Source organism: Archocentrus centrarchus, chromosome 7 (genome assembly GCF_007364275.1).
Source record: "Archocentrus centrarchus isolate MPI-CPG fArcCen1 chromosome 7, fArcCen1, whole genome shotgun sequence".
In the NCBI taxonomy this organism is placed as follows: Eukaryota; Metazoa; Chordata; class Actinopteri; order Cichliformes; family Cichlidae; genus Archocentrus; species Archocentrus centrarchus.
The window spans coordinates 14013002-14028595 of record NC_044352.1 but is presented as its reverse complement, the minus strand read 5'-3'; the positions used below and the strand labels follow the sequence as shown (position 1 = coordinate 14028595).

Below are 15594 nucleotides of genomic sequence, written 5' to 3'. Positions count from 1 at the left end.
ATTCAGTTACTTTCAGAAGCTTTTTGGATGGGAAAGGAACATGCCTGGGTGTGGACTGGCTGTGGCCTCAGGAGCCTAAGGCTTCTAATTTGTACAGAAGTACAGGAGAAGAAACGCAGCTGCCTTGCCATTTTATATATACCTTCCATGTTTGCTTCTTCTGCTGACTTTGATATTTTGATTATGCCTTTAGTGAAAAATGCGTCAAATTCAGTTGTTTCAAACCACAAAGATTTGAATTCTCATCTTGCATCTTTCAGATCATTTTGAGTCATCAGCTCCTGTGGGAACAAGTCTGAAGATAACCCATTCAGGAAGCCCATATTAGAGTCAATGAGGCAGAGGAGAACAAAAACACAGAAAAACACAGCCCTGCAGGTAAAAATACTGAATAACTTGCTTTGCAAAAAGGAAAAAGCCATATCTGCAGAACAAGCAAGAAATAAACACACACACACACACACACACATAGACATATATGTAAAGTTGGTGGCTGAGCTGGGCACACAGCTTAGCCACCAACTTTCTATGATGACAGAGGCACACGGACACACAATATGTCATTCGAGACAAACAGTACTTCCTGTGTTAGTAGTGATATATTTGTTTTGGGCTGAATAATCTTTTTCCCATCATGAATGTAATGAAAAGAGAGGATTACAGTACCATAAGAAAACTAAACAAAATACTTTCCGGTCTTGAAACTTCAAAGCTTGACTAAGACTGACAGGCAGCAGATAGTCACAGTTGCACATTTAAATTTTGATTCTCTGGAACCTTTTGGGGCCACCCAGATCTGTGCATTTCAACAAACAAATCTCATCAAGGTAGATAAGCACCTAGCCAAAGTAAATAAGACTGCGTCATCAGTCTTTTTTTCTTTGCTCTTTTTCTTTTCAGATGCAAAGCGTCTCACGGATATGAGGTAAAACTCAGTCACAGGCTCAAAAAACCTTTTACTCATACTGAGCCAACAACTAATTCTACACACAGGGAGCTATTTGGTCATCATTACATCAGTCATAATAGCAGTGGTGGAACCACTACAACTGTAAGTTTTATAGTTGTAGTCAAGTTTAGATCAGTACTTACATTGAGGTGACCTATAAGTGACACAGGCAACCCCAGTAATGATATTTAATATTAATCTGTTTTAAATATTATAAAAAGCTACTTTTGGCTGCTCCCTTGCCACAAGGGGTCACCACAGTGGGTAGTGCAGCATGTTTGACTTGGCAGAGTTTTATACCAGACGCCCTTTCTGATGCAACTCCAAAGGGGATTTGTGTCTCCAGCTAGAATTAAAACAGCAAGTAAGTGAATGTGTTAACCACTACACCACTGGATGCCCAACTGCAAAAAAATAATCCCCCCAAAAAAAGTAGAGTTGGAAAAATAGTATTTATTGAATGTAACTTAAGCTTAGTGAGTACGCTGGTAGCCCCCTAATTAAGCACCAACTGTGTAGGGTGGCCAGAGCGTATTACTATCACAATCTTACAAATGAACAAAAGAAGGAAGTTACAGCTGTAACCTTAAAACCTGCAGAGGTAGTTACTCTCATTACCTGCAGGGGGTCCTAATCAGCAAGTCAACTTCTCCTGGTGCAAACTGCTGCTGCTGCTAAAGTTATTTTTTCTTTCTAAGGTGACTCTGGTTAGATCAAAACTGAAGGTCCAGAACTGCAGGTGTGAAACTTGATAGTACCAGCTATCTAGCATCTACTGTTACCCAAAGCAACTGGACAGACATTGGAGCACATTTCATCACTAGAACATGTGCAGTGATTGCCAAGTACTTTGCAGCCTCTCTGACCAGCGCTAATACTGAGCTTTGTCAACAACCTTTAATGCAGTGCACCTATTCATTATAAAACTCAATAATTCAGCTTAATCATGCCAAATAATTTACCATGAGTATGCTTTTTTAATAAGAGAGTGTGCATTTGCACAGTCCAATTACATATCCATTTGAGTCTGAGTACAATCAGCTGTTTTCAGGACTCTGAGTAGATATGCATCTATAGACTCTGGCTACAGTGGAGGGCTTCATTTCCAGTGTATTGTTGGCTCAGAGCTGCCCTCTGTGTGCATACCTGCGTTTGTACATGAGTCTCTGCTTGTGTGTGTCGTTCTTTGTGTTTATGTTGCTTAGAACTTGCCTGCACCAGAACTTTCGGATCACAGAGCCTGAGATATGCACATTCGTTGCCAGGATCCTTTGTGTTACTGCACATTGTACTGTTATATGCAAACGTGTCATGCAAATAGATGCATTTGCTGCAAACAGAAATCATCTTTTCCCTCTGCTATCTCTGAAACCAGCTGTTACTTTCACTTTCCTAATAATCTTATTATTGCTCAATAGAAGCTCTCTATGGAAGCTATAGAAATTTCCAGCATGGTCACATGACTTCTACCTTTTTATAGTCATGGTTATGATTAAGGAATGCCTCCTGCTCATCTCTGATCAACTAAAGTGCATAAAAAAAGATGAGAGTTCTTTTTTAAATCAGGCAGAAAGGAATGCACACTTACACTCAACTCACCTTGCGGCTCATCATGCACTAAACATGTTTTTTGGAGTGTAGAAAGAAGACTAATGGGGGCTCCTTTATGTATTGAGCTGTTACGGTATACTGTCCAAGATCTGTCTCTAAAATGAATTCATAGTTTTATTAAACCTAAAATGTGGCAAGAAAAGCACATACTGGGTGAAATGTGTTGCAGATCATTTCTCACATTTGCTGTCTTGTTAATGTCATAAATTACCTCATATTTAGTTTGCATTCATGGAGCTCTATAGCTGACCTGCAGCTGACTTTTATGAATCTCTTATATAATTTAAACAAAAAGAGGTTGTGCCGTTCCTGCTGTTTGTGTGCGTGTATGTGTCCACGTGCACACATGGATACAAGTGGAGGCATGAGTGTGTCTGAAAACATTCACAGATTTTTCAAACATGTCTTCCTGCTGTGATTGATTTTTTTCCACTGACCAAGAAGATGCCAAACCAATTATATTGGAGACACTTTAAGCAGCCTTTTCTGGTGCACTCAGCTCTAACTAAAACATTCACAGTTCAATAGAGCCTCTTGCAAAAGCCGCGCATGAGACAGAGAAGACACGCACTGTCACAACTTTAATGAGCTTTCACACCTTAAGCTCCATGACAGAGAAAAAAACAATAAATGAAAGACTAATGAAACAAAGGTTTTCAAATTGGAAATTCCCCCTCTGATTCATCAGCAGCTAAATTATCCCAAAACAGAGGGATTTCACAACATAGCACACATGATCAATTAAAATGCTGCGTTTATGGGCATAATTCAAATATTGACAATAACAGGGATACACCTTAATGTGTTGTGTGTTTTCTTGTGTTCTTAAAGTCAGATGAATGATACTACCTCTAAATGAGCAAAAAGCCTTGATGACAAAGGCTGAAAAGCTTCTCCAGCTTAGCCTCAACCTTAATAGTGGCACTGTGGGGACACCTAACATAGAATTAAATGCAATTATGAAAAAATGTTTCCAACCCAAGAGGTGCCTGTGAACCATAGAGGCTGCATTCATTTCACACAGCCCCGGGTGCCGAGAGGATATGGTAGTCCTTTTCATATTGGCAGCTGTTTGATCAGACTAACAGCGCTCCTTAGCCATACCATAGCTTCAGGTGTGATGTAAACTCCTCATCAAATTCAAAGGAGACACCGCGTCTCCAATGCACTCCAGGCTCTTTCCATAAACACCGCTGAATTATTCCTTTGAGCGCCCCTTGTTTGATAGTGGCGTCCACTTTTCTTTCAGAAGAAGAAGTGTTAAGGACCGACAAACTTTACAGCAGTAGATATGGAATGATGTTGGACATTGTCACCATATCTTCCAGCAAGGGTGTGAAATTTTACTGTGAGGGCATCTGATAGCTTGTAGATCAGCTGTGACTGATAGCGTTCTCTGTGCTTTGTTGGAAATAAACAGGGAAAGTAGAGCGCAGCAAAAGCAAGAGAGAGAGAAAGAATTCACCACAGACACTGACAGTGAAAGGAGATGTAGCTCGCCTGCCTCTGTGTGTTGATCATGGTTATCGGACCCATACTAGATGACTGATAACTAAGGTGTGGTGTTGTATAAGTGTGTGTGTGTATGTGCCTGTGTGATTTGAATGACTGCACAACAAAGAGTCTGAATGGATTTAGTCAAAGCTCAAACGCTGATGCAGCTGCATTCCTGGAGGTTTATGATGTGAAACACCAAAGGAAAGGAAACAATGATCACATTCATAAGATGTCATTTTCTTCCACTTTTATCTGAGGAATTTCTTAAGTTTTTTGCCCCCCTTTTTTCATAACGTAATGTGTTCACCTTTTGCAAAGTGGGCCCCTGTTAGGAGGTCTTGTTTGAAAACTTGACCTTATTCCCACTAATAATGTCCAGGATGGCTATACATCCATCCTCACATGCACAACCCCATTTCCAAAAACATTAGGACACTGTGTTAAATGTAAATAAAAACAGAATGCAATGATTTGCAATTCTCCCATATTTGTAACAGAACATAGACAACATATTAAACGTTTTAGGTGAGAAGAAAACATTTGAAAACATTTTTAAATTTGATGGCAGCACCACAGTTCAGAAAAGTTGGGACAGGACCACATTTCCCACTGTGTAGCATCCCCTCTGCTAACAACAGTCTGTAAATGTCTGGGAACAGAGGAGAGCAGCTGCTGGACTTTTGGGAGAGGAATGTTGTCCCATTCTTGTCTGATATAGGATTCTGGCTGCTCAACAGTCCTGGGTCTGCTTTGTTGTACATTTTGTTTCATGATGTGCCAGATGTTTTCAATTGGTGAAAGATCAGGACTGCAGGCAGGCCAGTTCATTAGCTTGACTCTTCTACTATGATGCTATGCTGTTGTAATAGATGCAGCATGCAGTTTAGGATTGTCTTGCTGACTTGCTGATATGCAAGGACATCCCTGAAAAACATGTCATCTGGATGGGAGCGTATGTTTTATTCATAATCTAAAGTGTCTCAGTTTTTGGGGAACTGTGTTTATAGTTAGCTACACCGAAAACAGTGTTTTACATGCTCTGTATGAATCATACTGAGAGGCTCAGAATGTGTTTGAGAACAATGCAGTACATTCATCTTATTGTTTGATAAACTACCCACTACCTTTTCTTTTACCAGTGCAGATAATAATTTCATGAGTTTGTTTACAAATGCTTCCAATTATAAGTACCTGCCTTTAATCTGTAATTTAAAATATGAAACTCAGGCCATACTTTTGTGATATTGCAACTATTGTATGGATGTTAAGCTTGTCAAACATTAAAGTTACGATGAAGTTAGTATAGGAGAGTTTTAATTTATTGAGAGAATGCTCCAAAATCACGCATCACTTTTATTTTGTTGAATTTGTTTCCATAAATCTGCAGTGCACAGAAATAAAAAACAGTCCTTTGTAAACATGATATTACTTTAGTCCTGCATCCAACTCATATGTTGGCAATTATAAAGGAAAGAGCAGAAAGCCACTAAAGCTTGTTCTGTGGTACTGGTCATCCCAAACCATTCCAAAATGCTGTAGAGAAACAACATCTCCCACTTCTAACTGCAACACTACACCATTGGATGCATTGTCCTCAGGATCTGACCAAGATGGCGGAACATCCCCACTAAAAATTATGGCCTCATTATTCTTGACAAGTCTCATCATTTTATAGCTCTCAGACACTGCTGCATGTCCAGTGAATCTAAAATAATAGACTCCTCTTACTGGTGCAGTGAAGAAACCTAAAAAAGAGACAAAAGAAAATAGTCACAACTGATGGAAGTGAAATGAATGAACCCAAACTAAAAAGAAGCCTAATCTGCCTACCTGTGTTTGGGTTGTAGTGGTTTCCAATGTTGGTAAAGACATTTTTGAAGATGAGTGTTGTATAATCTGGGCCGCTTTCAGTGTTGCCTTCACCAGTTGCCAGGAGGGAGGCAGAAAAAGCCACTTTCCTCACTGTGGCAAAGAAAAGATTCACATAATCAGTTCTGATGATCCATCAATTCTTTATCTACTTACTGCACACTTATCAGGAAAATAAAATAAAAAAAATCTTTACCATTATTAATAGTTTGAAGTTCCTGCACTGCTGCATTTTGTTCTGAAATCACATGACACACATTAATAACCATACGCTCAAATCATTGCATACATTCCAAGCCTGAGCCTGTACCTTCCTGCTGTTTCTCCAGTTCCTCCACACGAAGTTCACCAACTCTCAGTGTTTCCTGGATAGCACTGAGCTCCAACTGAACTGCTGCAAGCTCTCTAGCTTGAGCTAACATGGTGGAAGAGGAGATAGAAGAAATGATAGCATATTGTAAAGGCTCGCAAGTCAGATAGTCAACACAAAAATGCCCAAATTAGGTCTGGGTGCACTTATTTACCATCATTCTCAATCTGAAGTTCTTCAACCATGATCTCAGCTATAGTCATCCTGGCCTCCATGGCTGTAACAAAAGTGCATATAAGGAAGGTACATGTATTCTGTTTTAAAGTGAATCCCTCTTTGCTGTGTACCTGTATTTTCTTTCTGTAAGGCCTCCACCAGGCTATCCAAAGCTGTTACTCTGTCTTTCAGGTACCTAATCTCTACACTTTGCTCCACCACCATGTCTCTGAGAGCCCTCAGCTCAGCCCAGATGTCTGACTGAAGCACCAGATCTTCTTCACCTGCCCCAGTGCTCGGCCTCTGTGTCTCAGTCAAATCTGCTCTCGTCTCGTCAGAAGAATCATTGTTACTGCTGTATCTTTGGGCCCTGCACACATCACAAAGCAGCAGAACCAGTAATAAAGCCAAAAAAGACTTCATCTTCAACAGGGAAATGACCACTGCTCTGTTTGCTGTGTGTGCATGGGTTATTTATGGGTGACTTCAATGACAAATTTGTCAGGTGGATGGTGATTTGCCAAATTCGTGAGAACGATCACAGCTTGTGTGGAAGATACAGATAAAGGAGTGGATGGTGCAATGTAATCCTTTTAATAGTTCAAATTTTGCTAACTGGCATAACTTTCTTTGTTTAATAATATTTCTTAACTGAAACAATAAGAAAAACTTGATCACATATATATATATATATATATATATATATATATATATATATATATATATATATATATATATATATATATATATATATATATATATATATATATATATATATATATATATATATATATATACACAAGACAAGACAAGACACGACACGACACGACACAACACAACACAACACAGGGATTTGGGCTGAGGTGACCCAGCAGACCACACACACGGATGCCCAGAGGACAGGCATCAATGGACTGTAGATTTTGGTGTTGCGGGTGAGAGGACTGTTTGCTGTGGGCTGAGAGAATTAGTGTGTGACTGTAATGTATGCATAATGCATAGCTGGACTGCAAAGTTTACCTCTGTTTTTAGTTTGTGTTGCCTTTGTCCTCTGTTCATTTTTTTTTAATTGTAAATAAATTGCATGTTTTGACAGTTCATCGGTTCAGTTTACCCTTTGGCTACCACCTATTTCTGTGTTTTGTGGTTTTTTGTTTTTTTTTAAAAAAGCTGCTCTCCACCTGATTTAATTGAACCCCCACCACCACTACCACCACATAAAACACACATGCATCATGAATTCAAAACCCTGACATTCCTGCTAGTTTTATAATTCCAGATTAGTTCTTATTCAGAAACTTGGTGATTGTTTTTAAAGCAAGATCCAAAGAGCTGGCTAAGACACTCAGGTAAAAGAAAAGGGTTGTAGATGCCTGTGAGTCTGGCAAGGTATAGCCAGCTCTCTTAAAATAATCCCACTATTTAAAAAAACAAAAGCCATCTATGCTTAAATTTCAAACAACTGAACCATGATGCCCTGACCCTCTCGTCTCCGTTGGCACACCCCCACCCACCCAACCATATTGCTAATGCGGCTTTAAATGTGCGATATACTCATATATGAGCACCGTACCAGATTAGTTTGTTTTTTTGTATGTCTTGCTGTATAATGACAATAAATTCTTCTTCAGACAGGGCTAACTGCTTCAGCAAATTCAGCTAGACAGCAGACCTGACAAATGAATTTTACTACATGATCATAGGGCGTCAAAGTGTTATCAGAAAGAGAGAGCGTGCATTTGGCCTGAATGAATGAAATGGATGAACATGTAGACAAAGGAACACTGTGCTCTGGATAGATGAATCCAGTAAGTTAGAGTTGCTTGATATGGCTCACATCCAACATTTTTTGGGAGAAAAAAACCAACTGGTGATTTGAACCACTCAGTACAACCTTTAAACAGCTTGCAAGTGGAATAAATTCACATGACATAGCTGTCAAACATTCCAGCAAGCTGATGTCAGTGATTGACGGACAATTACAGAAAGCATATATTTAAAATGGATTCTGCTATTATAAGTTTTGTTGTCCAAATACATGAAAAACCCAACATTTTCCATAGAATATCTTTTCTTTTTTTTAACATGTACACTGTAATAAGATTGCAGTAGTGTTGAACTGCACCACACTGTAGTTTGACATTATCCATGACCTATTTTCAGTGGCAAACATTGATATTAGTGTCCACTCTGTGCACTGACAGCTGGATTCTGTCATTTCTCGGTAACACTGTTTGATATGAACATGGTGATCATTTCCAGTGGTACTGTGGCTTTTTTTTTTCTCTGACAGGTGTAATTGTTTCCCAGAAAGGTTCTGTGATTATCTTTAACTCTTTGAACGCAAAAGGGCATCCACACTGGTCGTTTGGCTACCACAAGTTATTGTGATAAGCTAGGGAAATTTCCCACTGTAACAAGACCATTATGTGGGCGTGTTGCTTGTGAGTCATGAGCGCGTGCATCAGTGACAAGTTAGACAATTAGACAGAAATAACAACAAATCAATCTGTCGTTAAAAAAATATTTCTTGAAGCACATAAAGTGGTTTGAATGACATGATTTATGCTGATTGCTGCTTGTGTTTATGAATAAGAATATTGAGCAGCTGTCAGTCAGAATGAAAACTGCTCACTGCCACATACAGCTGGATTCACACCAGATAAACACACAGACATCAATCTTTCTAAGAAAACACTCAGGTGGTGGGAAAGAAAACACAAATGAGTAAGAATGTTGTTTTTAGTACAGCAAAAATGCTGGATATTTTCAGTTTTGACTGTTAAAAAGTTTTTTTCTATCCATTTTCTCTCTAAAAATGTCATAAAAAAACTTTGCTGTAGGGGTAAACACAAACAAATGTACATATCCCACAGAAGTTTTAAAGAAGTGGGGTTTCTTTTGGAAAGAGAACATAGAGTTTTCTACCCTCGTGCCGGAGGGGGCAGAGATAAAGACAGTAATAGTTAGACTGTGGTCACACTGGTATGCAGACACTCATGAAAGCAGCAGTACTTGTTGCATCTTGTAAGTTCATTTTCTCAATATGGTGAAATTTACCCACTTAAATTAGGGAGACCCTTTCTTATCACAATAATTCATTGGTGAATTACAAATGATTTTTTATTACGATTATCTACTGATATACACTTGTTTACTGATAACTGTAAACCTCGTGATCAGTGTCATCAAAAATGTAATTGTAAATGACTGTAAAATGACACAATTTTGTGAAAGATTATATAATATCTTATATAATGTGTAAATAATGCAAAAACAATCTATGCAGCTTATATTCTTGTCATTTCATCAATACAATATCATAGTTGTTTTGTTCTCTGTTGTGAAACAGCATACATAACCCACATTTATCTTTTGCCCCATATCTGCAAATACACAGCTAGTTGGTTCACAAGTTAATTCAATTCAGTTGGATTTTAACAGGAATCAGCGAAGACTTCAGGAGAGCATGTCCCCAGCATTTCCCTCTGACCATCAACAATGGTGCTGTGGAGAGGGTGAGCAGCGCCAGGTTCCTCCACAGAGACTCTCAGCACCAGTTCTCTGGCCAAGAAGGTTCCCCAACGCCTCTACTCAAGCTGTGAAGAGCCAGATAGCCATGCTAAAGGCTCTGTGAGACTGTGGTTAAGTTTTTAGCTAAATGCTAAATGCTAAAAAAAATGGAATGCTAACAATTCAAAAATGCAGCTACAGATGTAATGTATATCATCATAGTTCGGTATGTTATCCCTGTTACACACTGGACACTTTGTCAGACACACCTTGCTAGTACAGGTTTGGACACCTTTTTACCATCAGAACTGCCTTAATTCTTCATGGCAGAGATTCAGCAAAGTGCTGGAAACATTATGGTCTGTGCCAGTATGATCAAAGATTTTGAATAATATTCACATGATAGTATCACACAGTTCCTGCAAATTTGTTGGCTGCACATCTGAGATACAAATCTACTATTCCACACCATCCCAAAGGTGCTCTATTGGATTGAGATCTGGTGATTCTAGAGGCCATTTGAGTACAGTGACCTGTCATTTTTAAGTCTTAAAGCATAGAAACTAAAATATTTGGCAAATATTTCAGTTACCAGTAGCTATAAAGTGGAGGATTATCAAAGTTGGAAATCACATACTCAAGATCAATTGGACATGAAAATTTAATGATAAGCTAACAAATATTTGTGGCAGAACTCTGAAAACAATATCTCAAAAGGAAGTGAATCAAACCTGCTGGCAGGACTACAGAGGTAAGTAAGAAATGTGCCAGTAATTTGGATAAACTAAACTTTTAATGAAAAATTTCTGCAGGTGTAACTCTATTTCAGCAAGTCGATACAAGAAACCCAGAAAGAGGAAAACGTTGCTTGTAGTCTCAGAAGTACCACATGCCAAAGATATCTGGCATTACATTCTGTCAAAATGGCAGTTAACAAGGCAGCACATCACCTGTGACTTCTCTCCCATTGGTTGTTCTCCTAGAGCCTGTTGCCAAGGTACTGACCTGTGATTTAGACTCTAGTAAATCTTTCCGCCCACTGAGGTCAGTTTACTCTTACAGGGATGAGTCTTCCTTTCTTCTGTATCACCAAATCTCACGTCAAAGTCTCTCAGAGACTGGAGACAAAGCTTTGCTAGTCTTATCTGGGCGTGCTTTGTGATTAATTCAATTCTCTGGAAAATGGTGAAATATCTAAGTGTGATAGATGACAGCCTGGTTGAACTGCCAGGCGCCTCAAAGCGACAGGCAACTTTGCATACCTTCCTTCAGTCTCCTGTCAGGCAAATTCCTCTCCTTCTGTCTCTCCTTCCAGATTTCCCAACTCTTCTCTGGCTTTTTTTTTTTTTTATTATTATTATTATTGATGTCCTTTTATATTTTCCATCAGCAAGACAAGCATAATTTCCTGCTCTGAATTTTTCTGCCAGCACCTATTTGCTTCTTTTGACCTGTTAAGTTTGATCGAGCCTTGCTATGCTCAGTCTGTATCAATTTATTCACCCATTGGCCAGAGTCCTTAAGAGATGGGGTTCTAGGTATTTCTTTTGTCTCCTAATGTGATTCAGATTTTCTCTCAATGATGATTTATGATATTTGGTATAAATGCTATAATGTTGACACATAGTGCAATCTACAATAATACATCTCTCTGTGCTGCAGGTCAGCAAACTGACCAATCACAATGCAGAACTTCTAGACCACCTTCTGATCAAGCTAATGAGAGAGGATGCATCTGTTCACCCTGCTACTGTAAGAAGCGGGCTTGACTGCAGGTACTTAGCCTCAGCTTAATCTAATGATGCATATTTCCCCCTGTTTACGGCAGCCAGGGAAGAGGGAACACTAGCCTGTGCTTGTCTGCTGCTGAGAATGCCCATTAATGCTCTTTTTCCCCTCGGGTGGTGACCACCTGAGCTATCAAAGACAAACGTGTCTGTAACACCACCCTCCCCCTTCCTCCTCCCACTCTCATCATGCTCCATCCTCACCCCTCCTTTGCTCTGACCTCCACCCAGACACACGATGTACAGCTGACTTGGTTTTCCCCTGCGAAAGATTATTTAGATTTTGTGCAACATCATCATCATCATTATCACCAGTGTAATAACAATCTTTCTGACTATTATTTATCCTGTGCAGATAAACAGCAGTCAAACTGTTACATAAATTCTGTTCAGTGCATTTCACTCTCTCACTCAGTCACTCACCCCATGCAGTATTTAGCCAAGCAGATAATTTAGGTTTTATTTGTCAAGGTTTTTAAATGTCAGTGATTTCCGCTGCCCTCTTAATTCAATGGAGGATGTAATTTTGTTTGTGATACTCATGCATGTCTGTCCATCCTGATTCCTTCCTTTGTTTTTTAAACTTCTTCATTTGTTGCCCATTAAATGGGTTTTGTGAGAGTTTTTCTGTATTAGAAACACTACAGGTTTATCTTATTTATTTGTTTGTTTATTTATTTTAGGATTATGAAAGAAGTTGTCAGGGACAAATCATGGTACAAGTGTCCCTTGGCAAATTTCAGCCAGATGGCATACTTCACTGTTGGCAAACAAACCACAAGCACCTGTGCCACCAGTACAGGAACTTGGACGCGCAGGGTCAAAACTGACCCACTTTGGGTCTATTCAGTAGTGTCATATTTATTGCTTGTTAGTGCATGATGTTCAAAATGTCAAGAAATCCCATTTTATCAATAAGTAACTATATAAATAATAAAATATGCATTAAAATACAGCTAGAGTGGATGATAACATTTATGATATTTTTAAAAGTCTAGTTAAATAGTAGAACAGTTCAAAAGAAAAACATTGCAAACATGAAGAGTCGATGAAAACACCATCAATGAACAAATATAAGCTAACCAAGTATTGATTTGATGCTACACTGATCAGCCACAACATTTAAGCCACCTACCTAAAATTGTATGGCCCATCCTTGTGCCTCCATAACTGCTCTGGTCTGTCAAGGTGAATTAGTTAGCTCTTGTCAGTTGTGGAGCCTCCTGGGCTTCAGTTTATCCAGCACATCTCATGGATGCTTATTCTTTTAGGGAACGATGGAATTTCAAGGCAGAGTCAATGCCTTGGACTCCTTATGTTCCTCAAGTTGTACCTGAGCTGTTTTTTAGGGTTTGCCACAGTGTCCTTATGGGGGAGACCACTGCTGTCAGGGAGTGCCCTTACTATGGATGAAGTGCTTGCTCTGCAGCAATGTTTAGGTAAATGGTACATGTCAAAGTAAAATTCAGATGAAGGTCAGGACCCAAAAGTTTTCCATAATTGTCACAAAATGATTAATATTATTCCGTTCACCTGGCAGTCGTATGTGCCTTGCTCAGAGGCTTGTCCACACAATAATAATAATAATAATAGTAACCTTTTAAAAACAGTGTTGTGAAGATATCTACAGTCACATGAAAGATAAACTTTTCACAGCACTCTACACAGTCCTGTGAAAAATACCATGATTCAGTAGCAGCAATAACATGATGTAATCTGTTTCTGTATGATTTTATTTTTAACACTTTGGTGTGCAGAGGAGTTCATGGTTGGCACAATGACTGCAAGGTGCCCAGGTCCTGTGATTGCAAAACAAGCCAAAAATCATCAGTCCTCCAGTGCTGTGCTTGATATTTGATATGAGGTGTTTACGTTGATATGCTGTGTTTGGTTTTTGCCAAGTGAGGTGCCGTGCTGGGCCAAACATCTGCGCTTTGGTCTCATCTGTCCAAAGGACATTGTTTCAGAGGTCTTTTGGTTTCTTCAGAATCACCTTTGCAAACCTAAGCCACGCTGCCATGCTCTTTTTAGGAAGAAAATACTTTCTACTGGCTGATCCCTTACTAATCATATTCTCCTGAATTTAAATATTTAACATGATCACTGAGGCCTGTCAGATGCATTGCACAGTCTGGCCTTGGATATCAATTTCTGGGAAACCTGTGGTGTTTGTTAATACACATTTGAATACTCCAGACCACCAAACTAACATAATATCTGATTTTATAGAGGTCCTCACACTCAATTAATCAAGCACATTTGATTAGCAGCCCCTGACTGCTACTTCCCTTTAGTAAGGGTGTAAAAGAACCATATAGAGTCCTGTGAACACTTTCTTTTTCACATGACTGTAGGTGATGAAATGTCTTTTATGGAACTATTTACACATATATGTATAATGTATATGCTTTACATTTCTTATTATAAGTGGATATTTGGCAGATATGTCACCAAGCATATCTGGGATCACTGAGGCTTCACGGGTCTCTATTAGAGCAACTTTGCACGACTATATTGGTCACTTCCATAACTGCCCATTCCCATAACTCCCCTACAGTCCATCTTTCTTTGTCCAGAACATTTCACAACTTCCTGTCAGTATCGCTAAACCCATAATAGATGTGTATATCTTCCCCTGTCTTGGATGCGTGATTCACTGTCCCTGAAACCCAGCACCACCTAATCTTGAACAGCAGATAAAGCTAATTAGGGGAAAGAGACATCAATCAGTGCTCCAGGCCTTGTTATGTAGGCTACAGCACATACCAAGAGTGGCATCTCAGTCAATGGGTGTGTTTGAAAACTTGAGTCAGTCATACACACATAGCTATTATTATGAGTTATGTCTAGAGGAAGCTCTAAGACTTGAAGATTATGAAAGTAGAACTGAATGTTTCCTTTATGCTTTTTAAACTAAACAGATATGATCATTTTCACCAAGTAAGTAGACTAAAATTAGTGCAAAATTACAAAAATTACTCTTCTGTTGAAATGACCTTTGACAGTATAACTCATCTGGGAGAACAGTAATCTGGTAAAGGGCTCTGTTTGGATCTGTAACATGCATTAATACAGCTGTCAGAGAAAAGCACACACCCTTTCCGATGATTACAGCAGGTCCAGAAGGTTCACTGAACTCCGAGCAGTGACAGATTATAGCTTAAAGGGGGGGAAAGAAAATCATCTGTTTTCCAGGGTTTTTTAATACTGAATTTGATTAAAATTTATTCACAATTAATGACCTACATTTTTTTTTCCTGCTGTTGCTTAATTGTTACATTTGAGCCAACATTTGAGAATGTAGCATTTGTTTCATCCTGTAGGTGGGAGTGTAACACTTTCTATTTTACAAACTACAGTAGCTGGGGCTGTAATGTGCAGAGCCTACAAGACCTCGCATGTTAGGATAAAAAGATTACATATTTTTTTATTAAACACTTTACATTTATGAGCCACAAAATTGTGTGTGAATTAACTGGTGTGTGATGATGTATGCTTATCCTAATTTCACCAACCTGTGTGAACAAATACAAAAGCAGGTATGGGTATTTATGGTGTGACAGGCACTGTGATAAGTTAACTGGGGAATTCTGTTCATAATATACAAAGCACCAGATCTAATTAGTTATAAAAATAACTAGTTTGTCACGTGAAAAGAAAATACCATTCTTCTAGAAAAAAAGGAAAAAAATGCACACCTTTACAAAAAATATTCTTTCCTCCAAAAAAACAAAACAAAACAAAACAAAACAAAACAGAAGAAGTAGGACAGCACTCACCAAAACGCACAAGTTGTTTTTAAAAAATATTTTACTAAAACACTTTGTCGTTTATCAGTCTAG

The 15594-nt window shown here is 38.8% G+C and overlaps 1 protein-coding gene across 1 annotated transcript; it reads right to left on the bottom strand.

Annotated features, from left to right (window-relative positions):
- Positions 1 to 5395: 5395 nt before the first annotated feature.
- Positions 5396 to 6889, bottom strand: LOC115783615 (uncharacterized). The gene is made up of 6 exons (XM_030734526.1): positions 6584 to 6889; positions 6451 to 6513; positions 6237 to 6341; positions 6123 to 6164; positions 5888 to 6019; positions 5396 to 5802 (listed from the first exon to the last, which is right to left on the bottom strand). The coding sequence occupies exons 1-6, from the start codon at positions 6873 to 6875 to the stop codon at positions 5519 to 5521; spliced, it is 918 nt and encodes a 305-aa protein (XP_030590386.1). The 5' UTR covers positions 6876 to 6889; the 3' UTR covers positions 5396 to 5518.
- Between the last annotated feature and the right edge of the window lie 8705 nt (positions 6890 to 15594).

What these genes read in the sequence shown, in the direction of transcription:
- LOC115783615 (XM_030734526.1), bottom strand. Translation starts at nt 6,875, where the DNA reads ATGAAGTCTTTTTTGGCTTTATTACTGGTTCTGCTGCTTTGTGATGTG. An exon ending in CTTACAGAAAGAAAATACAG is followed by an intron (nt 6,514 to 6,583) that starts GTACACAGCAAA and finishes CTTTTGTTACAG; the next exon opens with CCATGGAGGCCAGGATGACT. An exon ending in ACTTCAGATTGAGAATGATG is followed by an intron (nt 6,342 to 6,450) that starts GTAAATAAGTGC and finishes CCACCATGTTAG; the next exon opens with CTCAAGCTAGAGAGCTTGCA.